Source organism: Vanellus vanellus, assembly GCF_965231255.1.
Source record: "Vanellus vanellus genome assembly, chromosome: 17".
NCBI lineage: Eukaryota > Metazoa > Chordata > Aves > Charadriiformes > Charadriidae > Vanellus > Vanellus vanellus.
Window position 1 is genome coordinate 14101941 of NC_138922.1, and position 27094 is coordinate 14129034.

At 70.7% G+C, this 27094-nt stretch overlaps 1 protein-coding gene across 1 annotated transcript; it reads right to left on the reverse strand.

Moving 5' to 3' along the window:
* Positions 1-3238: 3238 nt before the first annotated feature.
* BAHCC1 (BAH domain and coiled-coil containing 1) lies at positions 3239-27094 on the reverse strand (the record flags this gene model as incomplete). Its single annotated transcript, XM_082492184.1, has 26 exons — positions 3239-3545; positions 3627-3863; positions 4678-5822; positions 6391-6564; positions 6650-6772; positions 6877-6985; positions 7068-7143; positions 7243-7505; positions 7603-7710; positions 8247-8572; positions 8695-8859; positions 9324-9567; positions 9652-9766; positions 10705-10806; positions 11025-11161; positions 11275-11459; positions 12595-13311; positions 13402-13759; positions 14090-14283; positions 14804-14962; positions 15109-15317; positions 15414-15519; positions 15599-17311; positions 17770-17892; positions 19005-19184; positions 26935-27094. The coding sequence occupies 26 exons, from the start codon at positions 27092-27094 to the stop codon at positions 3339-3341; spliced, it is 7635 nt and encodes a 2544-aa protein (XP_082348310.1). The 3' UTR covers positions 3239-3338.

Genomic DNA, 27094 nt, shown 5'->3' on the forward strand with positions numbered 1-27094 from the left:
TGCAGGGCCACTGTCACCTCCATGCCAGGGCCACCGTGTGACTGCTGTTGAATTGGGGGGGGACACACGACACAGGGGGACAGGATGGGCATAGCTGCTGGGGTGACACAGCCGGGGGCAGGATCAGGCCCAGGGCGGGGGGGGGGGGTTGTCTGGGTGCCCCCCACCAGCACCCTCTGTCCCCCACCCTGGTTGCCCGGGGGCTACTGCAGAGTGAACCCCCCCTGGTGCGGGAGGAGCCCCCGGGGCTACCCAGCCCGTGGCACCTGTGCTCACCAACTGGCCGCCCCCCCCCCCAGTACCCCCCAGCTGTCCGCCCGTCTGTCTGTCCACCTGTCCACCCTCCTGCCCAGCCCTCCCCACCTGTCCAGCTGTCTGTCCCACCCTGCAGCCCTATGTCTGTCCATCCCTCCCAGCACCCGTCTGTGCATCTGTCCACCCTTGCATCCCTCCCTGCATCCGTCTGTCTGTCTGTCCAGCCATCCTTCCATCCCTGCACCAACCGGTCCAGCCTCCTTACATCTGTCTGTCCATCCCTCCCTGCATCCGTCTGTCCATCCATCCATCCATCCCTCCGTCCCTGCACCCGTCCGCCCGTCCCTCCCCGCATCCGTCTGTCCCTCCATTTCCCCAGCCACCCCCTCCCCTCCATCCTTCTGTCCCTCTGTCCCTCCACCCCCCCCCCCCCCGCCCCGTCGGTCGGTCGCGCCCTCTCCCTCTCCGGCCGCCAGGGGGCAGCACGGCCCCGCGCGCCGCCGCACGACACGAGTGTGCGCGGCCTCAGATGGGCGGGGCCGGGGGCGGGGCTGAGGGGGTCCCGGAGAGCCCCGGGCTCGGGGTGGGGGTTGGGGCATAAGTGCCCGGACGGGGCCCCCCCGGCCCCGTTACAGCCGCGCTCCGCAGCCGCCGGCGGAGGGAAAGGGTTAACGGCAGCCGGGTGGTGAGAACAAAAGGGCTCCCCGCCAGCCAATGGGAGGCGGGCTCCGCACGACGGCGGCCTCTGGTTGGCTGCGGTGCGGCCAATGGCGGGCGAGCTCGGCCTGTCCGTCTGGGCCCACGTGGGGTGGGAGAGTTCTGCCCCCCCCGCAGATTCCTCCTGCCTTCACCCTCCTGCCTTCACCCCGCCTGCATCCCCGCCTGCATCCTCCTGCGTCCCTGCCTGCATCCCCTGCCTGCACCCCTGCCTGCATCCCCACCTGAATCCCCTGCCTCCATCCCCTGCCTCCATCCCTGCCTGCATCCTCTGCCTTCATCCCCCTGCCTGCATCCCCCTGCCAACACCCCCCTGCCTGCATCCCCCTGCCTGTACCCCCCTGCCTCCACCCTCCTGCCTCCAGCCCCTTGCCTGCACCCCCTGCCTGCACCCTCCTGTACCATCCTTCCCCCTTGCAGCCTCCCCTCCCCCTCCCAGCCCCCACCAGCAGCCTCGTCCCGCCTGCATCCCCCCTGCATCCCGCCTGCATCCCCCCTGCATCCCCCCTGCATCCCGCCTGCATCCCGCCTGCATTCCCCCTGCATCCCCCCTGCACCCCCCCTGCATCCTGCCTGCATCCCGCCTGCATCCCCCCTGCATCCCCCCTGCATCCCCCCTGCATCCCGCCTGCATCCCCCCTGCATCCCCCCTGCATCCCGCCTGCATCCCGCCTGCATCCCCCCTGCATCCCCCCTGCATCCCCCCTGCATCCCGCCTGCACCCCCCCTGCATCCTGCCTGCATCCCCCCTGCATCCCCCCTGCATCCCGCCTGCATCCCCCCTGCATCCCCCCTGCATCCCCCCTACATCCCGCCTGCATCCCCCCTGCATCCCGCCTGCATCCCGCCTGCATCCCGCTTCCATCCCCCGTAGGCTCCTGCATCCTCCCTCCCCTCCCCTGCAGCGCTCCTACAGCCCCTTCCTCCCTCCCTCCTCCTCCTCCCTCCTGCCTCCCTCCACCTTTCATCCTCCCCCAGCCCCACACCAACCCCGCCTGCGGCCGCCCCCGCACCCTCCATCCCCGTGTCCCCCAGCCCCACAGCTCTGGGACCCTCCCCCCAGCCCTGCCCGCATCCCCCATCCCTGCCCGCATCCCCAAATTCCTGCCCGCATCCCCCCCATCCCTGCCCACATTCTCCCATCCCTGCCCCCACCCCTGCCTGCATCCCCCATCCCTACCTGCATCCCCAAATCCCTGCCCACATCCCCCATCCCCCATCCCTGCCTGCATCCCCCATCCCTGGGGGTGCCACCAGGACAAGGTGCCACCAGGACCGGGTGCCACCGGGACAGGGTGGCAGCAGGACGGGTGCCGGGGGGGGGGGGGTTTGCCCCTCACCCCGCGGCCCCACAACCGCACCCGTCTGCTGCACGCAGCGAGCTGGGGAGGGCTCTGGGGGGGCACAGGGTGCAGTGGGGGTGGTGGCACCGGGAGGGAAACTGAGGCAGAGCGGAGCCGGCGCCAGCAACGGTTCATATATTTATTCATAAGCCAAGTTATCAATAAAAAAGTTCCATACTAAAAGGCCTTTACATAGAGTTTGCTGTTCATAAAACCTTTGTGTTTTTAATCCTTTTTTTTTTTTCCATTTTTTTCCTTTTTTTTTTTTTTTTTTTATTTTTTTTGTGTGTGTCTTGTTTTGTGGGATTTTTTGTTTTTTTTTTTTAGTGTTTACACTGGAAAAGCCCCCGCCGCCGCGCGGCCTGTACACATTTACAGCGCGGGGCAGCGGCGGGCAGGGCTCGGCGGGACGGGCCAGCGTCCGCCGCCACCGCGGCCACCCCGCTATTGCACTGGGACCCCCGGGGGGGGGCCGGGAGAGCCGCCCCGCCAGCCCCCCCCGCCCGCCGCCGTGCCCGAGCCGCGCTGGGGGCCGAGCCCCCCCCCGCCCTGCCGCCGCGTCCCCCCTATATACAGAGCTCCCCCGCTGTCCTCGTCCCAGCCAGGCTGGGGGAAACAGTGCACTGAAACGGAAACGCGACCCCCCCCCCCCTCCCACCCCCATATTATTATTAGGGTTTTTTTTTTTTTGGATTGTTTTTTTTTTTTTTGTGGATTTTTTTTTTTTTTGTTGGTTTGTCTGTTTTCCATAAAACTTCCCAGAAGAAATACAATATTTACACGCAAAATAAATAGAACAACACACCTGATTTCTGCTTTACCTGCTGGCAAACAGTCAGAGGTACTAGGGAAAGTATGGCTTGTAGGGGAGCCCCCCCCCTCCCCGCGCCCCCCACGGTGACGGTGATGCCCCCGCATGTCCGTGTCCCCCCCTCCCCGCCCCGGCCACCCCGGGCTTTGCATAATCACCGGGAAGGAGCCGGTCCCCGTCCCCCTCCCCGCGCCCGGGGTGGGCACGGGGGGTCAGCAGAGGATGGGCACCCCGTCGGCGGTCACCAGCCGGCCCGTGGTGGGGTCGTAGGTGCCCGCCAGGTAGTAGAGGTCCTGCCGGTCCTGGTACTTCTTGCTGCGGGTCATCTGCTCGTAGTGCTCCCGTCCCACCACCTGGCACTTGTGGGAGATGGTCTGCACGTCGTTCTCGTCCTCGTGGCACGACTGGTACAGGGCGTTCTGCAAGGGACAACACGGCGTCACCGGTTGTCCCCCCCCCCACACTGACGTGCCACCCGCCGCCCCCGGCCCACCCCTCACCTTGCCGTCGCTCTGCCGCTTGCCCAGCTTGGTCTCCTCGGGGTGGTAGAACCACTTGACCTTGACCACCATGTTGCTGCCCCAGGACTCCCACATGCTCTCGATGCGCCCGATGTAGGGCAGGTTGGGCCGCCCGGCCGAGAGGAAGACGGCGCAGTCCCCGATGCGCAGCGTCTCCTTGCCCCGCACGATGGCCTTGTAGAACAGCTTCCGCGCCTTGCCCTTCATGCCCCGCCGCTGCGGGGGGGGGAACAGCAGGAGGGGGCGGTCAGGGACAGCGCACGGACCCCAAACCCCGGTGAGAGCCCGGGCACCCGGGGAAAGCAGCGCCAAGACGGGGCGGGATGCTCCCACAGCACCCACCATGTCCTGTGCACCCAAGCACCCTGCCCTGCAGCCACGCGCCCTGCACCCATGCACGCTGCATCCATGCACGCTGCCCTGTGCAGCGGCAGCCTGCCATGAACCCTGCCCCACGTACCCATGCCCCTGCACCCATGCACCCAGGTCCATGCCTCCCGCGCCCTGCCCCGGGGCACGCAGGCGCCCCGCCATGCACCCACGCATCCCACCCTCTGCACCCTGCCCCGGTACACAGGCACACTGCCACACGCCCATGCACCGTGCCCCATGCACCATGCACCTGCGCACCCTGCCCTCTGCACACAGGTCCCCTGCCATGCACCCTGCACCCATGCACCATACGCCCTGCACCCATGCACCCTGCATGCACCTGCACCCATGCACCTCGCCCTGGGCACACAGGCACCCTGCCGGGCCCCACACACGCTGCCCCATGCACCCATACACGTGCACCCACGCACCCTGCATGCACCCGCGCCCTGTGCACACAGGTGCTCTGCCAGGCACCCATGCACCCTGCCATGCGCCCATACACACGCACCCACGCACCCTGCACCTATGCACTCTGCCATGTGCCCACGCAGCACGTACCCTGCCCCCATGCACCCTGCCATGCACCCAAACCCCTCCACCCCTGCCCCAGGCGCCGTGCCGAGCGGTGTGTGCCGGCGGCGGGCGCCGGCCGTACCTGCGTGGGGTTCCCCGACCACCTCCAGAGCTGGCGCGCGGGCAGGAAGGCGGAGATCTTTGGCCGGTTTTCCACCGAGGGCAGGCGCTGCCTCCGGGAGAACTCTTTGGCTTTGGAGAAGCTGAGGGCCTCCTTGCGCTTGAGCTTGGCCTTGGGGCCGGCGGCGGCGGCCTTGGTGAGGAAGCAGCGCTGCGGCGCGCCGCTCTTGGAGCGCAGGGCCTCCGGCTGCGCCAGCAGCGCCGGCACCGGGTGGGAGAGGCAGGTCTGGAGCAGCAGCGTGGAGTCCTCGTCCTCGGAGCTGTAGGAGGAATCCTCGTTGTCGGAGGAGCAGAGGCTGGAGGTGGAGATGGAGCCGGAGCTGGAGGAGGTGGAAGAGCCCGAGGAAGAGGAGGAAACCGAGAGGCGGGTCATAAAGCGCGAGGGCACGTCGGCGCCCAGCCCACCCGCCTCCTCGTCCTCGTCCATGTCCGAGTAGGAGCTGTGGCAGTCGCTGTCGCAGTTCAGGGTGAACTCGGCCTGGCCCGAGTACTTCCGCAGCGCCAGCCCCACGGGCAGCTGGTGCACGGGCGCCCGCCCCTTCCTATCCTTGCCGGCCAGCGCCGCGTGGGCATAGCCGTGGCTGGCCAGGGGCCGCTCCAGCTTGGCCCCAAAGTCCTTCTCAGCCAGCAGCAGGGCCTTGCAGTTCTTGTTCTTGGGGGACGTCACCCCTTCGTGGTCCAGCTTGACCAGGTACTCACTGCCTGCCTTTCTCCGGCCGCTTTTGCCCATTTCTGCCTCCAGCCGCTCGGCCTTCTTGGAGCGCAGGAGTTTCTGGGCAGCCGGCAGCACCAGCCCAGCCCCGGCCCCGAAGGAGGCGTAGGAGCTGGCGATGCGGCTGAAGGAGTCGGCCCCGAAGCCGTTGCCGAAGACGGGGGCGGCAAGGTGGTGGTGGTGGTGCACGGGGAAGAGGGCCTCTTTGGCCCGCAGCTTCTTGGCGCTGCCGTTGACCTGGAAGAGGTTCTGCAGCACGGCCGTGCCTTTGCTCGCCGCCTTCCGCTTCGTCTGCGCCACCGCCGACCAGCTCAGCAGCGGCCCGCCGCGCCGGCCCAGGAAGGGGTCGCTCAGCACCGGCGCCTTGCCGCCCGACAGCACCTCCGCAGCTTTGCCTGCAGGGAGACGGGGGTCAGGAGGGGTCGGCGGCCACAAGGGAGGACGGATGGATGGACGGACGGAGGCAGGGAGGCTCCAGGACTGCCCGCATCCCTGCACGTCCTTCCTTGTGGCCCGGTCTCCATCGCGCCGTTGCTGCAGCAGCCTGCGCCACCCCCTTCCTCCATCCCCGGACGTGCATCCTTCCCTGCATCCTGCCATTCCCCGCTCCCGATCTCCTGCACCCCATCTTTCCCTGCATCCCCTCTCCCTGCCTGCTTCCCTGCCTGCTTCCCTGCCTGCTTCCCTCTCCCCCATCCTCCCCCACGCCTCCATCCCAGTGCCCTTCTCCGCATCCCCTCCCCCGCCTGCTTCCCCGGGTCCCACCGTGCCCTTCCCATGCCTGCATCCTTGCATCCTTCCTCTATCCCCCCCCCCGCCTGCAGCTCAGCATCCTTCCCCGCAGCCCAGCACCCTTCCCTGCATCCCGCCATCCCTCACACCAGCGCTGTCGGTGCCGCCTCCCTTGGGCACCCCAAGGGAAGGTGGTCCGTGGGTGGCAGTCCCCCCTCCCCAGCCTCATACCGCTTTTCTCCTTGCCGGTCGCCTTCTTGCCCGAGTTCTTGGGGGGCTCGGGGCCGTCGTGGCGGTCCGGGCAGAGGCTGGGGGGCAGCTCGCCAGAGGGGGGCACGTCGCTGCACGACCGCTTCGTCCGCCGGCAGGAGCTGGAGACCAGCAGCGCGGGGGACGGCTCGGTGCCTGCGGGCAGAGCGCAGGGTCAGGGCCAGCCCCGCTGCCCCCTCTGCCCGTCCCCTGCCCGCGGCCCCCGCCCCAGCCCGCTCACACTGGATTTTGAAGTCGGGGGGCAGCAGGCGGATGTTGGAGACGGCGATGTGGCCCGTGTCCCCGTCATCGAACTCCACCATCACCGCCTCGGGGTCGTCCTCCTCCTCGTCGCTGGAGGAACCTGTGGCACGAGGAGGGCTGTTGGGATGGGGCAGGGGTCCTCGACACCCTCCATCCCCGCCGACCGCCCCCCGTCCCCGCTGACTGCTCCCCATCCCCCCTCACCTCGCACGACATTCCCTGGGTAGAGGCACCGGGATTTCTGGCTCCAGTAAGCGCAGACGCGGGTGCCCGGCGGGAGGCTGCGTCGCGACTGGGGCCGGACGTCAAGGACCTGCAAGGAAGCGGCGTGCTGGGCTTCGTGGGGCACACGCTACCCCCCGGGACCCCCGCCCCGGCCCCCCCGCCCCGCTCACCGCCTCCTGCAGCAGCTGCTCCTGCGAGTAGATGCGCTGCCGGTTCCCCCGCTCACCCTCGATGATGATGCTGTAGCTGGAGAGGGGACACAGCGGTGGGGCTCAGTACCCGCTCAGCCGCTCCAGCATCCCCCCAGCACAGCAGGGACCCCCCCCCATCCTGGCCCCCACTCACATGTCGGGGGGTTGGATGGTGCGGACGCTGCCGGCGTAGAGCAGGCTGTCCTCCTTGGGGATGAGGATGTGCAGCCCGTCCCGCAGATCCTCCTTCTGGATGGCGCAGGCGTGGGGCAGGGGGGAGCGGCGGCCCCCCCGCGCCCCCCCCGCCGGGCAGCCCCCCTCTTCCTCCTCCTCCGAGAAGCTGCTGTTGTCGTCGAAGTCGAAGTCGTCCTCCACGGTGAAGCTCTCCAGCAGCTTGCTGACCGCCCGGCCCTTGCACTGCGGGAGGGGGAGCGCAGGCTGGGGGGTGGGCACAGGGCTGGGAGGAGGGGGGGGGTGTCCATGCTGGGGTGGAGGTCCGGCCCCCGCCTCTCACCTGCTTGGTGGCCACTTTGCTCTTCACCTTGGCCAACTTCTTGCCTTTGCTCAGGATGGTCTTGGCGCTCCGGGGGGAGAGGGCCAGCGAGAGAGCCCCGTTCTTCCGCTGCGGGAGGGGGGCTCAGAGCCGGCCAACAGCCCCCCCACCAGTGACCACAGCCCTCTGGGGTCTACCGGTGCCTCCCAACCACCCCAGCCCCTGCACCCCACGGGCCCATCGGTGGTCCCAACCATCTCAGCGACCCCCCAGCCCGTTCACTGGTGCCCCACAATGCCACCAGCCTGTGCAAAACCCGCACCCATCTCCCTGCACCCCATGATCCCACCAGTGCCCCCCAGCCCCACCAGCACCCCCAGCCCCTGCACCCATCCATCTGCGCCCCACGGTCCCATCTGAGCCCCCATCCCCATGGTTCCCTCGGAGCACCCCGACCACCCCAGCACCCCCAGCCCTCTGTGCCCCGTGGTCCCATCGATGCCCCCCAGCCCCACCAGCACCCCCAGCCCGTGCAAACCCAGCCCCTGCACCCCAAGATCCCACCAGCGCTCCCCGACCACCCCAGCAGCCCCAGTCCCTGCACCCATCCCCCTGCACCCCACGGTCCACGGATGCCCCCCACCCTCTGCCCCCCCTGCGCTCACCCTCAGGGCCGACTGCAGCACCTTGCTCTTGCGCGTGGCCTTCTTCAGCCTCTCGCTGGCCAGCCGGGCCCCCTCGTCCCTCGCCCCAAAGTGCCGGGGGTCGGTGCCGGCGAAGAGGCTGCCGGCGGGGGCCGCGGCACTGGAGCCGCTGGGGGCCGGTGGCCGCAGGCTCTCCTTGGGTTTGGCCTTCAGCTTCTTCTTGCCGCCCTCCTCGCAGCCGCCCGCCTTCCGCCGCGCCGGCACCTTCTCCAGCTTGCCAGTCCCCGGCTTCACCGGCCGTTGCTTGATCTTCACCTCGCCCTCGGGGCTGCCGAGGCGGCAGGGCCCTGCGGGGGGGGGAGAAGGGGCTCAGCGCACCCCGTGGGTGCCCACCCAGCCCCGGTGCGTGCAGCCGGGGGGTCCCCATCCCCCACGTGCCCCCGGCATCCCCGCGGGGTGATCCCGTTACCTAGCAGTCCCTGCCTTTCCTTCTTCTTCTTCGCTTTTTCATTCGCCTCCATCTTCACCACGGAGGACGGGGAGGGTCCGAGCACGGCCACGGGCACGGAGGGCAGCAGGGACAAGCCCGGCTCGTCGTCACCGTCCTCGCTGTCCGTGTCCTCGTCGTGCTCATCTGCAAGGGGAGGGGGCAGCGATGAGAGACCCCGCACACCCAGGGGTGGCCCCTGCACCCGCCCCGATGCCCAGGGAGATGCTGCTTCCCTGTGCAAAATGGGGTGAGCTGGGGCTGCTCCCAGCCCCGAGGGACCCCCTGGCACAAGCCACCCCCACACACCTGCAGCTGGATGCAGCCTCCTGTCCCGGACCCCCAGCACCCCCTCTGCACCCCCAGCCCCATGCCAGACCCCACACCCCCAGCCCCATGCTGGACTCTGCACCCCCAACCCCATACCAGACCCCACAGTGCCAGCCCCATGCCAGGATCCGCACCCCCAGCCTCATGCCAGACCGCATGTCCCCAGCCCCATACTGGACCGCACACCCCCAGCCCCGTGCTGGACCCCGCAGCCCCAGCCCCGTATCGGACCCTGCACCCCCAGCCCCGTGCCGGTCTCCCCAGCCCCGTGCCAGCCTTGCCTTTGAAGCCCGCCGGCTGGCAAGGGTCGGGGTCCTGCGGTTGGTACTTGGTGGCCTTGGAGCTCTTGGGACGGGACAGCTTCTTCTGGATGCGGCTGCCGGGGTTGGGGTCTTTCCGGCGGAAGGGGCTGATGCCGGCGGGCAGCCCTTTGCTCTTCACCTTCTGCTTCAGCTGCGACACCTTGTGAGCCACCTTGCAGGCCAGCTTGCCCTGCGAGCCGCTCTTCTTGCACCGCACCTTCTCCTGGGGGGCACAGGGAGGCTCGGGAGGGGGTCGGGACCCCCCTGGCCCCGGGGTGGCTTTCACCGGCGGTGGGTCCGGACTCACCGGGGAGCCCTTGAGGCTGCCGAACGCCGCCTCGGCTAGCTTGCTCCTCTTCTTCTTGGGCTCGGGGTCCCCCCGCAGCTCAGCGCACAGCAGGGACAGGCTGGTCTTCACCGCCCTGGCGGGGAGCGTGGCATGGGCACGGTGCCCACCGGACCCCCGGGATGCATCCTACACCCGCCCCCGGGATGGATCCTGCATCCCTGGCTGGATCCTACATCCCTGGCTGCATCCTGCATCCCTGGCTGGATCCTACATCCCTAGCTGCATCCTGCATTCCAGTCTGGATTCTGCATCCCTGGCTGCATCCTGCACCCCCTGGATGGATCCCGCACCCTCCGGCCACATCCTGCACCCCCTGGTCACCGCCAGCCGCTGGCTCCCCGCCTTCCTTCCCACCCCCCCGCCTCCATAACCTTCACTCGCTCACTAATGTTTTGTGACATAAAACCTGGAGATTAATTTTTTTTTTTTTTTTTTGTTCCCCTCCGTCTTAATTGAAGGAACCATTTAGCGCAGATTTAACTGTTATTACCGAGCGGGGGGGCCGGGGGCCGCGCACGCACACGCGCTCCGAGCGTGTTTGGACTCGCTCGGAGGATTTATGCAAATGGGCCTGTCGGGAGAGGCAATTTGTAGCAGAGAAGGACAATTATACAGGGCCCGGGAGTGGGGAAACGGCTGCGCCGGGCGGCTAATGGGTAATAATAAAGCGCCGGCAGCGATGAACGCCGCTGCAGCGTGACCAATGGCTTTATACGGCGCAGATAAAGAGGCTTTTATGCAACGCTGCTCCCGCGGCCGGCGGGGGGGGGGCAGGACACAGCGCTGCCGCCCAGCTAAGATCCCCCCCGCCGCAAGCGACTTGAGAGCGGGAGCGCGCTGCAGCGAGCGGCCGGACCCCCCGAAACGCAGCGGCTGCTGCCGGAGGGGATGCGGTGGGGGTCCCAGAGCACCGCCACCCCCGTGGCGCGATGGCCAGACCCACCCCCACCGGCAGCAGGGCTGGTGGCCCGTCCCCGGGGACAAGGAGGGCACGCGGCGCCAGTCACTCACTTGACCTTGCGGCTCTCGGCCCTGCCCAGCGTGCTGGAGTGCTTGCGCTTCCTCGGCCGCCCCGGGCCACGTCGCGCCGGGCTCCGGGAGCTCTCGTCACGCCTGCAGCCGCGGCAAGACCGGGGGCAGCCTGAGCCGTGCGGTCGCTGCAGGCAGTGCCCCTCCGCCGAGCCGGGCTGAGGATGGCCCCAAACTCATCACACCAGTGACCGCCACTGCCATCCTGCTCAGCCAAGGGTGGTGCCTCCCCAGCCTCCCCCCTTCCCGTGGGCTGCCTCCCCCCAGCCCCCCCCCAGCCTCAGGACCCGACGGGGACGTACTCATGGTCATGCCGCCTCTGCAGCTTCACCAGCTCCCGCTGCTTCTCCTTGTAGCGGCGCTGGAGCTCGGCCAGCCGCATCCGCACCTCCACCTCCTGCGTGTTGAGCTGCTCGATGGCCGCCTTCAGGGGGCAAACCTGGGGGCCAGGGGGGTGGGCAGCTCGCAGCGCCGGCAGCCTCAGCTCCTAGGCTGAGACCGGGCACAACTCATCCCACCTCCCGCCCCCGCCGCACGCGAGGAGACACTCACGGCCTTGGTTTTGGGCGTCCAGGTGTACTTGCGGCGGGGGACGCGGGCGCGGGGCGGTGGGGAGGTGGGCAGGGGGCTGAGCGCGGGGGGGCTGCCCTCCCGGCTGGCCGCCTCCACCAGCGACCAGGCGGCCGCCACCGTGGCCAGGTTCTGCAGGTTGAAGGCCAGCAGGTCCTCGTCCTCCCCTGCCGGGATGGGACGGGAGATCAGCGGGGCCGGCGCGGGACGTGCCCCGGACCCCCATGCCACCCCACGCATGCTCCTGTGCACACGTGTGCATGCCACGGTGGCACCGGGACCACTACAGGAGGGACATCTGTGGGGCAGGGGGTGCTGTGGGGCACGGGATGATGCCATGGGGTGCCACATGTGAGCAGGGTGCCCTGGGGTGGCCATGGGGTCACGCAGGGGGTGGCAGCGGGTAGGGCATGCATGGCACGGCGAGCGTCCCCAGGCGGCCGTGGGGCTGGGGGGGGCCGGGGCTGGGTGTCCGCGGTGGCCAGCGATGAACTCATCGGCGAGTGGAGCCAAGGCCGGGGCCGGGAGGGACGCGGTGACGCGCCCATCGGCAGTGGGGCGATCGGCGGGGAGCGGGTCCCCAACGGCCAACCCCCTCCCCCCCCCCCCCAACCCCCCAGCGTCACGGCCACCGGCAGCACCGAGCACGCGGGGCCCCGCCGTCACGCGCCCGCCGCGGCGCTGGGGACGTGCCAGGAGCAGGACGGCCATCCCCGCCCGGGGCCCCCGGGATTCCCTGGGGAAGCCGAGCTGGGAGGGAATCCCGGCGCCTGCCTGGAGCCAGCGCTGGAGCTGAGCCCCGGAGACGGCCCCGGGGCTGCGAGCAGGGCCCGGCTGCCGGGCACCGCACCGCACCGCACCGCCGGCACGCACGCAGCCCGCTCGCTCTCGTGCCACAAGCATGCACGCGGCTCCATGCTGCACCCAGAACACAGCCCGGCACCGCCGACGCGCGTGCAGCCCTGCGCTGCAAGCACACGCTCAGCCCCCTGCCATGCAGATGTGCATGCAGCCCCCGGCACCGAAATGCGGGTGCAGCCCCCTGCGCTGCCGGCATGCATGCAGCTCCTGCAAGAGCAGCCCCGCTCTTGCGTGCCCTGCGCAGCTCCTCCATTGCCCGTGTGCTGCACGACTGCTCTCTCGCACACCCCACACAGAGCCCCGGACCCCCCCACCCCCCCAGACCCCGCCGCGGGCAGGCAGCACCCAGGGCTGGGGGCACCAGGGGACAAAAACCGTGGGACAGGAGGCACCGGGGGGACAGAGGGCACGGCCGGGTGGGGGGCACCGGGGGACGCTCACCTTCCAGGGCCAGGTCGCAGCGGCGGCGGCGCAGCTCCAGGTCGGCGAGCTCGCTGAGCAGGGCGATGCCGGGGATCCCTGAGGCGTGGGGGGTGGGCGAGGGGGGGGCCGGGGGGGGCTCCCCAGGGGACCCCAACGCCGGTAGCTCCCCCAGGTCGATGCCGGCGGCGATCAGCGCCTCCAGCCCGCCCGGACAGCCCTGCTGTCCTCTGGGGCCAACACCATCTTCCTCGTCGCAGCTGCCCTCCAGCTCTGAGCCTTCGCTGTCGCCGTCCTCCTCCTCCTCCTCCTCCTCGGTGGCGGGGGGCAGCGGGGAAGCCCCCGCCACGGGCACTGGGTGCTGCTGCTCCGGCGGGCTCTGCTCCGGTGCTCCCTGAGCCGTCTCCCGGCACACCCCGAAGGGCACCGGTGCCCGCTCCTCGGTGGTCCCCGAAACCGGGGGTGGCCCCCGCTCCCCACAGAGGGGTCCCGGGGCGAGGAGGAGGTGGTGGCGGTGCAGCAGCACCCCGGGACCCTCGGCCATCGTCCCCCCAGCTGGCAGCTCCCGCGGGGGGCCCGGTTCCCGCAGGACCTCCGCAGCGGGGCTGAAGGTTCGGGACTGCTCGGGCTCGGCCGGCGGCGAGCCGGCGTGCATAGTGTCGGGGTCGGCCGGCTCGGCGGAGTGCGCCTCGGAGAAGCTCATGCCGGCGGCAGGGTAGCTGTACCCGGGGGGCAGGTCTGCGGGGAAGCGAGCGACGCTCAGTGGGGACCCCCCCAGCACCACATCCACCCTCCTCCTCCTCCTCCTCCTCATCACCCCGGTCCTACCTGGCTCCAGAGACTTGGGGTAGTCGCGGGGCGGCTGTCCCTCTCCGCGCTTGTCCTCGCCCTCGCTGCCCTTGCTCTGGACGGGCAGGGGGCTGTCGGCCGGGGAGCGGGGGGCCACGGCGGAGCTGGCGGCGGGGCAGACGGGTAAAGTGCAGGGGGCCGCGGGGAGGGCCACAGGGCACTTGGCCGGGTGCCGCAGGGCCGGAGAGTGGCAGCAAGGGGACAACTTGGGGGGCCCAGGGGCCGCCGAGGTCAGGCCCTTGGCGGGGGGGTTTAAGGCAACTGCTTTGTGGGAGGGTTTGAGGGGCTTCTCGGGACCCCCGTCCTCCAGCTCCAGGGGCTGCTCCTCCGGCTTCCGCTGTGGGGGACACCGAGGTTGGCCCACGCCATCCCCCCCGCCCTGCCCAGCACCCTACAACCCTGCCCCACATCCCAGCCCTGCATGCCACCGCCCTGCCCAGCACCACACAGCCCTGCCCCGTGGCTCAGCCCCTGCCCCCCCCGCCTGGTCCCAGCCCCCCCCCTCCGACCTGCATCCTCCCGCCCTGCCCCGCATCCCCCCCCGCCCCGCATCTCACGCTGCAGCATCTCACACCCCAGCCTCAATCCAGCCCCACATCCCACAAACCAGCCCCACATCCCACCCCAGCCCCCCTCGCCCCCCCACTGCCCCCAGCCCCGTGGGCACCTGGACGTGCGCCTGGCGCTGGATCTCGAGGGCCTGGGCCGCCCGCTGCTGCTGCTGCAGGGCGTAGAGCTCCTGCTGCCGCAGGAACTGGGAGCGCGAGTACACGGGCAGCTGCCCCGTGTGCTGCAGGTGGGCGCTGGGACCCCGGCCTGGGTACATCGGGGGCCACAGCGATGCCTGGTCCATCACGTCGGCTGCCGGTGGCAGGGGGGTCAACCAGGGACCCGCCTTGGGGTCACCCTGCAGGCCCCAGCGGTGCCAGCATAGTCCTGGCAGCACCCGCAGGGACCCCATCTCCCGCCCCCTGCACCCCCAAAAGCACCCAGAGGGACCCCATCTCCCACCCCTGCACCCTTATCCCGTCGTAGCATCCGCCGAGACCCACCTCCCACCCCTGCACCCCCAGTTCCACAGCAGCAAAGGGGCCCATCTCCCACCCTTGCACGACCGGCAGCACCCACGGGGTCCCCCCTCTCCCCCCCTCTGCACCCCCAGGGACCCCACCACCCTCCCCTGCACCCCCAATCCCACAGCAGCATCCAACAGGTCTCCCATCTCCCACCCCCAAAAGCACCCACAGGCACCCCATCTCCTCCCCACCAGCACCCCCCGCCCCGAACCCCACAGCAGTACCCCCACCACATCCCCCCCCCCGCCAGCACAAGCCCATGGCCACCCACCACCCTCCCCCTCCCCTCCCCGTCCCAGCCTCACCCAGCGTGTGGGGGGTGCCGTGGGCGGGGGGCTCGGTGGGCAGGATGACGAGCTGGGCGGGGGGGTCCTGGGAGAGGGGGAAGACGGGCTGCATGGTGCTGGGCATGGAGGCGGGGAAGGCGGGCGGCAGGTTCTGGTGCAGCGCGGGGTGGCCGATGCCTGCGGGGCCGGGGGGGGGGGGGGGCATCAGCGCTGGGGTTGGGGGGGGCAGCACCCCACTACCTGGGGGTGTGGGGGGGTGGGAGACACCCCTGTGGCCCTGCTGCCACAGCCCCCCCCCCCCCCCATTTGCCACCGGCACTGACCGTAGGAATGTCCCCCCATCCAGATGGAGGGGCTGCGGGTGCGGGGCAGCCAGTGCGTGTGCGCCGGGTGGGCATGGGCGGCGGGGTCCCCCCCGAGCTGCCCCGCCGGCAGCGAGGAGCCCCCGGCGATCATCAGGTGGGGGGTCAGCTCCCCGGGACACCCCCCCGACGGGTGCATCCGGGCGAACTCCACCAGGTCCTTGTTGTCCCTGCGGGAAAAGGGGGGACACGGGGGTGTGAGGCAGCGTGGCACCATGGGGACCCTTTGGTCCCCACTGTCGCCCCCCACCCCACCCCACACTTACTGGAGGAGCAGCTCTCGCCCCGGCAGCCCCAGACGCTCCTCGCAGAGCCGGCCCCGCTCCTCCTCTGCCTCCAGGTCGATGAGGTGCATGGGCCGCGCGGTGCCCGCTGTGCCGGGGACAGGACCGTGGCATCAGCGTGGCGCCGCCGGACCCCTGCCACCCCCGGCCCCCTCCCCAGGCCTTACCTTTGATGCCGGCAGCGGCCCGACCCTGCCGCCCGGAGCCACCGCCGCCGTAGGAGGGCTCGGGGCGTCCCAACGTGTCCTTCTGCCGCGCCACGGCCACGGCGATGCCGACGGGCGGCTGCCGCACCTCGCCCTCGCCGCTGGCCAGCCCCTCGTGCTCCCGGCCGCGGGCGCAATCCGGTCGCTCCAGCTCCGGCTGCCCCTTTCCCGGGGGGAACTTGGCATCCTGGTGGGCGCAGCTGCCCTTGACACCCCCCAGCCCCACGAAGGGGGGGCCCTTCTGCCCCCCCAGCAGCGCCTGGTTGCTGTACTTCAGCAGGTTCTTCATGGCCGAGACCTCGTCCGGGGCGGACGGCACCTCCTGGCCCAGCACCGAGCCCTGAGTCATCAACGCAGCCTGCTGCAGACTCGTGCCGAAGGGGTCCAGGTAGGCTCCCTTCCGCTCCTCCGCCACGGCCAGGGGGGGGCCCTGGCCCTGCACGCCCCAGGGGGGCAGGGGGGGCCCGCCATAGCCCAGGGCGCTCAGCTCCAGGGGCTTGCGCTTGCCCTCGGCGCCGGCCGCCTCCGTCTCGGGGTGCTGCTGGTGCCGGATCCGTGCCACCTTCTGGGGAGCCGGCCCGGGGGGGGGTTCCTTGGGGGGGCCCTTCTCTAAAGTGCAGCAGGAGGGGCCGACCCGGACGCCCAGCGGGTCGGGGCGGGCGGCGCGGGAGCAGTCGGGCGCCGGCGGCACCTCGAAGTAGCCCTTCTCCAGAGCACCCTTGGGTGCCGGGCCCCGGCCGGCGAAGGGGGGCCCCTCAGCCGCCCCCCCACCCAGGTACTCCAGCCCCTTCAGCCGGGCGCCGGGACCCCCCCACTCCAGCCGCCGCTCCGCCGGACCCTCCGCCTTCAGCGGGTGGTGGAAGGGGCCGCCGTAAGCGGCCGGGGGCTCGGCCCCCGCCTCGGCGTGCCGCTCCTTGCCATCGGCACGCTCCAGCCCGCCGGCCTCCGCCGTCACCTGGAAGGAGCGGCTCTTGTCCGTGAGGTGTCCCACCGAGGGCACCAGCGTGGCCCCGCTCAGCTTCAGCTCCCGGCCGGCCGGCTCCGGCAGCGGGCACAGCACCTCGGGCCCGGCGTGCAGCTGCAGGCAGGGGAAGGAGCCGGCGGCGGGGCCGAGCGGGGCCGGTGCGGCGGGCACGGCGTAGGAAACGGCGTGGTGCAACATCTGCCGCCGCTCCACGCACTCGCCGTAGGGCTGGGGCACCTCGGGGGCCACCGGCTCCCGCTCGCCCCGGCACGGCTCCTTGGCACTGCAGCGGCCGGCGCGGGGCAGGGCGCTGCCGGCGCAGCTGGGCAGCACGGCGCGGCCGCCGTCGCCCTCCAGCCCCTTGGCACCCAGCAGGCAGGAGGCGAGGTGCTTGGGGCGGCCGTCGCCGGACCCCCGCGGGGGCAGCCCCTCTTTGCAGTGCCCCTCCGGTGGCACCGGCAGCACCACCTTGTGCCGCTCCTTGGGGTCCTCTTCGGGTGGCCGCTCCTTGGGGTCCCCCTTGCCCACTTTCTCCTTGCCCGCCAGGAAGCGGTCGTAGTCCTTGGGGGTCTTGGGCAGGGGTCCGGCCTCCCGCTCCCGGCTGCAGGAGCCGGCGGGGGGCCCGGGGGCGGCACGGGCGATGCCGGGGAAGCCGTGGCCGGTGGGGAGCAGGGCGGGCTGGGCGGGCAGGTTGCGCAGGTAGAAGTTATCTGGAGGGGAGGGCGACGGGTGAGCCCCCCCGCAGCCCTCTCGCCGAACGACGGCGGGGGTCCGGGCGCCCGGGGCCTCAGCCGTGCCAGCGCCGGCTCCCCGCTAACGAGGGGAGGAGCGTGGGGGAAGGCACGGCCTAATTAGCTCCATTTCCCACCCAAACAATGTTCCCTATTAAGTGCCCGCCAAAATATTGTGAAAAGCGAGAGCGGCGGCGGTGGCTGGGCCGGGTGCCCACCACCCCGTGCCCGCCGGCCCCGCTCCTCCCCAGGGACCCGGCACTCGCTCCGCCGCCGGCCCCCCACCCCAACGCCGGGCACAGGCAATGGGGACGGGCACTGAGCCCCCGCACCGCGCCTGACTGGGGACTCGTACCCCCGTGGGGGACCCCGACCAGCCCCGGAGGCTGTGGGGTTGCGGTGGCACCGTGGTGCCGTGCCGTGCCCCCGGTACCTGCCTTTCTGGCTCTCGTAGAAGCGGTGCTGGCCGTAGAGAACGTTGCTGTTGCCGTGGTGGTCCAGGTGGCTCATGGGCAGGAAGGTGGAGGCCAGGCTCCCGGAGAAGCGGGGGTACCCCGGGGCTGAGGACACAGCGGTCAGGGGGGCCGGGGCACGCTCGCAGGCACACAGCCCCCCCACGGCATCTCTGTGCCGTGCCACAGTGCACACCGCAGCACAGCATCCCTGCCATGCACCGCTCCGGCTATAAATACTTCGCCGGAGGCTGTAATCTCCTCCAGGGACCACCCCCCTCCCCGGGAGCTGCCGCTGGGCTGAGACCCCACAGACTCATAGCAGCAGTGGCCGTATCGCAGCGGCTACGCAGGGCCCTTGCAGGCTCGTTAGCCGGCGCGCTCGGGCGGGCTGTCCATCACCGGCGGGCGCTGCGCTGCCGGAGCCGCGTGTGCTGCTGGCCCCCCCCCACCTCCCCCTCCTCGCCTCCCCTCGCGCCCCCCCGGCACGCCGCGCAGGCCCCGGCACGCCGGGAGCCAACTGGCAGCCGGTCAAACTACCAGCTGGGCCGGCTGCCAGGGCCCCGCGCCAATACCACCGCCCCGCTCCTTAACTCTGTCGGCCCTCGCTCCGGCCGCTCAGGTGGGGACGGGGACCCCGGCGTGCCGCGGGGTGCCGCGGGGTGCCAGGCTGCAAGGATCCCCCCCGCTCCCCACCGTGCGGGGTGTCTGTTTAACCGGAGCTGCTCCCCGTGCTGCAGCCTGCCCCGGCACGGGGGTCCCTGCTGCAGGAGGGGAGCGCAGCCCCTGGTTCATCATCACCAGTGACACGAGCTGGCCTGGCCTCAGCCCAGCTCCTGGCACGGGATGGGGTTCTGCAGCCCGGCACGAGCCTCTCCGGCCCACCGTGAACCCCCGTTTGGGGGGTGGCTGAGCCTGGTGCCCGTGGACGCCTGGGGGGGTCTGTGGGGCACACCGCCGGCTGTGCCCCCGCCAACGCCACCCCGAAGCTCACTGCCTGCCAACCGCGTGCCCACGCCGGCCGACTGCCACGACCACCCCGTGTGCCAGCGCCTGGGAGGTCCAAATCCCCTCCGCGTGGGCGCCGGCTGGATGTCACCCACCGGCACCAGGCAGAGCCCTGGCCACATCCCGGCCACCCCGCGGGGCCACCCCGCAGGGACACTCTGCCCACCCGCCCCGCGGTGCTGCCACCCGTCCCGGCCCCGGCGCCCGCTCACCTTCGTGGGAGTGCGAGAACCAGATCTGGGAGGTGCCGGAGTGGGGTCCGCGGAAAGCTGGCTCCGGGGGGGAGGCGGTGGGGCCGGTGGGGTGGCTGGGTGCCCCCGAGCCCAGGCTGCTGCTCAGGAAGCCCCCCATGAAGGAGGAGGCGGGCGCGTTCCCCATCAGACCGCTGCCGGCTGCAGTGGGAGAGGAGAGAGTCAGGGAGGGCTGTCCATGCCCCCACTCGCACGCCCGCCCCGCCACGCTCGCCTGTGCACACTCGTGTGCACGCCTGCTGCGGGGCTGTGCACAGCCCACACCGCATGCGCGTCCCCCTCGTGCATACAGAGTCCTCGTGCACAACTGCCTCTCGTGCACATGCGTTCTGTGAGCACGCGCAACCCTCGTGTGATCACACCCCTCGTCCATGCACGCCCCTCACGTCCTCTCGCCCCCACAGGGCTTGCACAGGCGCCGGGGCGTGCAAGGAGCAGCAGAGCCGGGCGAGGGGCACCGCTGCCCTGACCCCCTGCGCATGCCCTGGGCACACACGTGTGCCAGCACACGGGAGGTTTTGCACACGCGTGTGGCTCCCCACGCTGCTGCTCTCCCCAGGCTCTGGCGGCAGCTGTGAGCCGCTGCGGGACACCGGCTGCCCCCCCCCGTGCCAGGACGAGCCTGACCTCCTCAGGGCCCGGGCTGTGCCGTGCCGTGCCAGGACAGCCCCTGCCAGCACGGGCAGCTGCGGTGGCAGGAGGGATGGGGACACAGGGACAGCCGCCTGTCACCGCAGCAGCAGCTCTGGGATGCTGCTGGGGGGGGGGGCAGATCCTCATGTGTGTACATGTGTGTGCACACGCGTGTGTGCGCACCCGTGCAGGGATGGGCAGGCGTGCGGGGAAGACACAGCCGGCACGGGAAGCGCAGGGCAGGGGGGCAGCTCCCACCCTGACCCCAGTGGCCTCCCCCGCAGCCTGCGGGGGGGGGGGGGGGGGGGGCTCCAGCCCCCCCCGGGGACACCCAGGCCGGCGCTCCCCACGCCAGCCAAACCGTGAGATCATGGTGGAAACATCGGAGCCGGTGGCCAGCGGCCGGGGCGGGAGCTGGGGATGGGTGTGGGGGGGAAGCACCATCCGCCCCTGGCGGCACGGCCCGCATCCGTGTGTGTGCTGACGTGGGCTGGTGGGTCCGTGGCCGGCACGGCACGGCATGGCTCGGCACAGCACGGCTCGGTGCGGAGGAGCCCGGGCTGGCCGGCCGCCCGGCCGGGGCAGGAAGCGATGCTTTGCTCTCTAAGCCGGCCCACGCTCCCCGGCTAATCCCTCCGGGATGCCTCTGGGATGAGTGTCGGGGATGTGGTTTCAGGCAGCTCGCTCCTTCCTGCGCCGGCCGGGCAGGGGCTGCGTGGGCCGGGGGCACGGCCGCTCCCTGCCCGCGGCCCTGGGAACCGGCACCGGGGCCGGACGCTGCCCGCCCCCCCCCCACCTCCGTGCGCTGGCACGCACCGGGACGGTTGGGCACATCTCGCCGGCCGCAGCACCGCATCCCGGAGAAGCCGTGCCCGGTGCTGCCCATGGGCAACCGCCCCCGGCGTGCACCCAGCCGCGGTTGTGCCGGGGGACCCCGCGGCGGGGCGTGGAGCCGGCAGCGTGCCGGGTGGCTGTGCCGGGCAGGAAGCCGAGGTTTCCAGAGCGAGCCTTTTCTGGAAGCTGTGAAACAGGCTGTAAAAAAATACACCACCACCACCCCCCTTCGATGGCGGCGGGGCCGGGCTGGCGCGGGGTGTCCCGGCGGGGCTGGCGGGGCCGCGGCCACGCTCCCCACACCTCCCACCCGCTGACTCACACCCACTGGCACGGCCGGGTCCCCCGGCGCACGCTGGCCCCGCAGCCGGCCGCACTGTTCCCACCCGCCTCGCACGCCCGCCCGCACGCTCACCCCGGCCCCTCGCACGCTCGCACCCTGTCCCGCGCTGCCACGGCTCGGCATGGCGTGGCACGGCCCGGCTCGACATGGCACGGCACGGCGCACAGAGAGCACCCCCGGCCGTGGTGCCAGTGAGGACCAGGGAAGGTTGCTGAGACTGTGCATAACTCATCTCACGGGTGAGCAGGCAGTGCCGGAGGAGCCCCGCACCGCGGCAGGCACAGTGCCATGGGACCGGCTGCCAGCACGGGGCAGACGGGCAGCGGGGTCCCACCCTGGCTCCCCCACCACCCCACGGCCGTGTCAGCCCGGGAACTCCCTGGCCGGGCTCCCCGCGGCCAGCGCCGTGAGTCAGCCCCGCCGGCACCGCTCCCGGCTCCGGCACCGGCATGGCCGGAGAGAAAATCCCCTGTGCCAGGATCCAGTGGGGAGGGAAGGGTTGTCCCGGCCGTGACCACTGGCCCTCAGCTGATTTTTGGGGGCGGTGAGGGGGCTTTGCACCTCACACCCACACTGGGAACTCCGGCAGCTCCGGCACGGCCACGCGGGCACCACGCTGGCCCCGGCCACCCCACAACGCAGGCTTTGGGGCTGGCAGCGCCCAGGACCCCCTGCCTGGGGCTGGGGGGAGGCGGCAGCTGGAGGAAAGGGTTAAAAGGGAAATCACCGCGGGGGGAGGGAGGGGGGGGTGTCTTGGCCCCAAATCCACAGCAGGTCATGCATGTGATGAGCATGCCAGGTCTCAGCATGACAGCGCTGCAGGAGGGGTGGGCTGGGGGTGGGATGGGGGGGAGTGTGTGGACATTGGTGGGAGTGGGGGGAAGGGATGACGAGGGGCGCTCCCCCCACTCCCCCCCAAAGCCACTCTTCGCCCCCGCGCCGAGCGCGGCACAGATGTGCTGGGAAGATGGAAAGTTTCTCCCGCCAGCACGCGGGGCCGGGGCGGGTGTGGGGGGGCCGCGGTCCCGGGTGGGGGTCACTCCGGCCACGGCTGCTCTGGCCTGGCAGGTTTTTGGGCCAGAGGCCGGCGGCGGGATCCCCAGGGCGGCGCTGCCGGGAAAGGGAGGGGGACCCCGGGCCTCCCCCCGTCCAGGACACAGCTCTGGGAAAGCGGGGGCTGCACCCCACATCCCCCCCCGGTGCGGGTGCATGGCTGCACCCCGGTATTTGGGGCCTCTATTTTCAACGAGGGAGGTGGTGGGGGGGGTTGCAGCCCCCCGGACACGCCTGGGCGAGGTGACGGTCCCCGGGTCCCCACGGCGGCGGGGACGTGCGCGGGGCACGGGGTTGGGTTACTCCCTCGGCTATTTCGGGGCTGGAACATTCCTAACGGGGCCGGTGCCGTGCGCGGAGACGCCGGGAGCTGGCAGGGACCCTCCCGCACCGCGTCCCCGGGGAGGTGCCACCCCCAGTGCCCGGACCGGGGGGCAGGATGCAGCCCCCCCCCCGCCCCGCTTTGCCAACCCACACGGCCCCTTTAAATATTTGGCAAATAGGAAATAAGTGTAATATAATTTCCTCGGTGTTATAATTTAAGATTAATCCATATTGTTATGGCACTAAATAAATGCTGTAATATTGAAATGCAGTTCAAATTAGCTTGACAGAGTGCCAGAAGTACAATTAAAACGTTATCCGATGGGTAATCACACGGCAGTCGCTCCGCGCTAAGTGCCACTCGCAAGCTGTCGGCTTTCGGCGGAGGGAAGGGGAGGCCGGAGCCGCCGAGAGCCTGCGCGCTGCCGCACGCTTGCACGCTCGCCGGGGCCACGCGCTGCAGCGGGGCCGCGTGTGCACGCACCGCTCGGTGCACACGACGCACGCGCGCTGCCGGCCAGGGCCGACGCACGCAGCTTGCACGCCGCCGGCGAGGGCGGCGCACGCGGCTCGGTGCACGCTCCTTGCACGACTGACGCAACGCCGCTCGCCGGGCCGGCGCAAGCGACTTGCACGCTCGACGCACGACTTGCACGCTCGACGCAGGCGGCTTACACAGCCCAGAGGACATCTTGGGAGCAGCCGCAGGCCCGGCACGGGCTGGGACCGCGGGAAAACCATGGAGGGCTCAAGAGGTCCCGGCGTCCCACCCCATGTGGCCCCACGGGGTTCGGTGTCCCACGGAGACCAAGCACGGGGAACCCCCCCAAAACTCGGGGTCGGTGGTGAGCCCGTAACACGTGCCAAGCATCAGAGCCGCGGGGTCCAGGCTGCCCGTGCACGGAGCGGGAGGGAGTAAGCCCAAAGGGGGGGCTGCGAGGACACGTCCCCTCTGTCCCCCCGGGGCCGGGGGACCCCAGCACCCAGCGGGGTCGGTCGCTGCCCCAGGGCGATGCTGCGGGGCAGGCGGGGGGGGGGGCAGGCGGGGCCGCACTGTGCCCATCTGTTTCGTTTTACGGAGCGGATAACGAAGAACTCCAAGAATGAGATTATTGGGTGAGTGTTTATTTACCGCCGAGGCGGCGGGTGGGGGGTGGGGGCGCAGCCCGTGTGAATCTCTGCAAAGTCACCGAATCGCCAAATCCCGCTGGTTTTATTTTCCGCCGTAATTCCCCGCTCGGCTGTGGCGTATCGCTGCCATCAGCCCAGCGGTGCTGGGCCCACAGAAGGCGGTGGTGGCACTGCCCCCGGTTATCGTCATCGCCCCCCCGGCACGGGACCCCCCGCTCGGGCAGCCCCGGGGGTGCAGGGACGGGAGGCAAAGGCCGGGTGCCCACAGCCCCGGGTACTGAGACCCCCGCCCCCACGCACACTTTGTGCCATCACCACGTTTACCGGCGGTGACCGGGGCTCGCGGCAGCTGCCCGTAGTGCCGCATGGCTGCTGGGGCTGCTGGTCCCCCCCCATGCCACGGCGTGCAGCGGCATCTCCGCACGGATCCCGCTAATCGCTAACCAACAGACGGAACCACTCCACGGTAATTCCATGGGATCGGGGGTTCTCCGCATCCCGCTCTTCCCGCCGGACACGCGTGCGTGTGTCCCACCCCGGCACAAGCGTGGCTAACGAGGAGCAGACGAGTTAATCTCAAAATCTGTTTTAACTTTGACACCTACTTTTTAAAATGCAGCGCATGCGGTGGCGCAGCCGGGCTGGCACGCGGTGCCGAGGGGGGGCGGGGGGGGGGAGCGGGGAGCCCCCGCGCCGGGGCCGTGCCGGTGCTGCGCCGCGGCCTCCCAGCCCCTCGTCAGACCCCGTCTCCGCTCATTAATGAGGAAGCTGCGATGTGGAGCGGCTGCAGCGTTGGCACCCAGCCCCATATCACCACCCCGGCCGGGGGCCACCGTCCCCACCTGCCCCCTGCCATCCCTCCCACCCCCCCGCCACGCCGGGGAACCGCGCAGCACCGGCCTCAGCCCGGCCTGCAACTTAATCCAGGGAGGGGGACAGCTGCGGGAGCCCCGCCGGCCACCAGCGTCACGCCGCCGGCTCACCGCCCTGTCCACCGCCACTGCCACGCACACCCGTGCCGGGATGCACACCGGCACTGCCACGGCCGGGCTGCACGCCCGCAGCAGGACGCAAACCGGCACCGGACTGCAAACTGCCATGGCCGGGCTGCAAACTGGCACCGGTTTGCAAAGCAGCACCACCGGGGTCAAGCCGCACGCCGGCACCGGGCTGCACACAGGCACCGGTGCTCCCGGCAAAGCCCGGCGCTGGTGCGAGCCCCCCGGCACCGTTATACATTGCCATGCACCGAGGGCTCCGCCGCCGTGACAAACAGTCCGACGCGATCTCAACTCTGTATTAGTCCCTAAAAACATCAGAAGGGCAAAAATTGAGGCTCCGGCGTAAAGCACAGGCTCGGCCAAAGCTTCCCACCCCCCTGCTCGCAGTGGGGGCGTTGGGACCCTCGGCCCTGCGCAGCACAGGGGTTGGCACCGGTGTGCCGGGGCGGCGGGACCGGGGCAGCCAAACCGTGCCGTGCCCCCGGCAGCGCCGCAATCGGGGAGCGGGGGCTGCACCCCAGCCCGGGCTCCCGGCCGCTCCGGGGGTCCCCGTCCCCACCGAGCCCCCAGCACCAAGCAGGGCCGCGGTTCCCCACGCTCCGGCCCCCAGCGCCGTCTCGCGCCATCATTTGCATGGTCCCGGTGCCAAAACCAGACGCAAACCGAAGCATTTGTTTGCAATAACTGCGCAGCCCTGAATTATGGCTTTAATAAAATCAAGCTAAACAGTTTTTATCTCCCCTTCCCAGGGCGGCCTCCGGCCCCCGGCGCTCGGCAAAGGCTCCTGGGAGGTGTAGTCCGGCCGGGAGCCATTTGGGGGAGCGTGGCCAGACCCCCCCCCGGCCGGCACAGTACCCCGGGGCTGCCGCGTGCCGCACGGCCACCGCCACGGCCGCCCGGCAAACCGCGGGCTGGCTTTATTTGCTGGGTGGGGTAATTATCAATCATCGGTGTTAATTACCGCTCCGCGCACTGCCACGGCTCCCAGCCCCGTGGCACGGCCACGCCGGGGGGATGCCGGGGTGCCAAGCCCGGGGACCCCCCCCCTCCCGCTGGCCCCGGCCCTGCGCTGGGCACAGAATTATCATTTTTATTCGCTCGAGCAACGTTCCCGTAGGCGCGGGAGCCTCCGAGCGCGGCTCGCCGGGATCGGCTCCGGCTGTGCCGGCCCTGCCAAAGCTGGGAATATTTTTAGCTCTTTCTGTTGTTGGGTTTGGCTTCTCCTTTTTTTTTTTTTTTTTTTTCCTCTCTCTCTTTTTTTTTTTTTTTTTTTTTTTTAAGGCAAGTTTCTGCCGGGGTATTTTTAGCCTGATCCATGTTATTTTAACAACCTTCGTTGCATTCGGGCTCCCATGTGTCGCCCAGGCCCCGGCGGGTGCAAGGGTCCGGCCGCCAGCGCCGCGGGGACACTGCTGCGCCGAGAAGCCGGAGGGAAGCCAGCGACACCCCAGTGCCGGTGGCCCCCGTGGACTCCCCCCCTCCCCCGGCCACCATGAGCCGGAGAGAGGATGAGCCCCCACCCTGGGGACGGGCACCGACCCCCATCCAGGCCCCCCACACCCCAAAGCCGGGGGGAGGCCGGGGTGGCCCCCCCCAGCCCGGCGGTGGTCCCAGGGGGGGCTGGTTACAGCGTGGGGTTCGCCGGCACAAAGCGAAACCGCCCCGGCCACGGGCCCGATCCGGCGCCGCCTCCCCGGCACCCCCCGGTGCCCCCCGCCGCCAACCCCCCCGCGCCGGCCCGGCCGTGCCCCCCGCCCTAATCCACGCACTAATTGTAATCCCATTAAAGCAGATATAATTTTATTAGTATTCACAGCTCATCAAGGCGGCGACAATAACCGGCGCTGCCGCCGTGCCGCGGCGAGAAAACCGCCGGCGGGAAGCGGGGGGCCGCGGGCAGCACCGGATCCGGCCCTGCTGCGGCTTTGCCTCCGTCCCAGAGCTCAGCGGCACCAAACGGGCTCCCCCTCACCCTCGAAGCCCCCCCGTGCTGTGCGCCCCGCTTTAAGCGCCCTGCGCCCCGCTTTCACCCCGCACGCCACCGCAGACAAAGCCGAGCGGGCGGCGTGCACCGGTGAAGCGGCCGGATCCAGCGAGCCCCATCCCGGTGACGGCACGGTTGGCCGCGCTTTGTCCGTCCCCGGCAGGACAGCGGCTGCCGAAGCGATCGCCTGCGCTGCAAACCCCATCACACCCCGGCACTCGATACCGCGCCGGGGATCGCCGGCCGTTCCCCGCCGCCGCACCGGCCCCGCGCATAACGGCCTCCTTGTTCGCCCAAAAATCGCTTCCTTGTTCACGCACCGGGATCTCGCTGGGCCGGGCCGGGCCGGGGGTCACGCACCGGCAGAGCGGGACACACACACCCCGTGTGTGCATGAACCCCCCCAGCACACCCACCCCCCAAACCCACCGGGCGCGGTTACAGCGGGATCAGCACAAAGGGGACGCCGAGCCCCCCGTGCCATGCCGCGCCGCTGGTGCCGTGCCGAACCCCCGGTGCACCGTAGCCCCCCCACCCCCCCAACAACCCCCTCCATCACCCCCCCCCACCCCCCGGCGCCCCTCTGACCTGTGTGCGTGGCCATGGTGATGGGTGCGGGGAAATACTTGGTGGGCTGGAAGTGTCCGGGGGGCTGCACGGCCCCGCGCCCCGCGCCGTGCCGCTGCCCCGGGCCGCCCCGCTCCGGCAGCAGCCGCGGCGGCGGAGGGGCGAAGTCACGGCCCTCCAT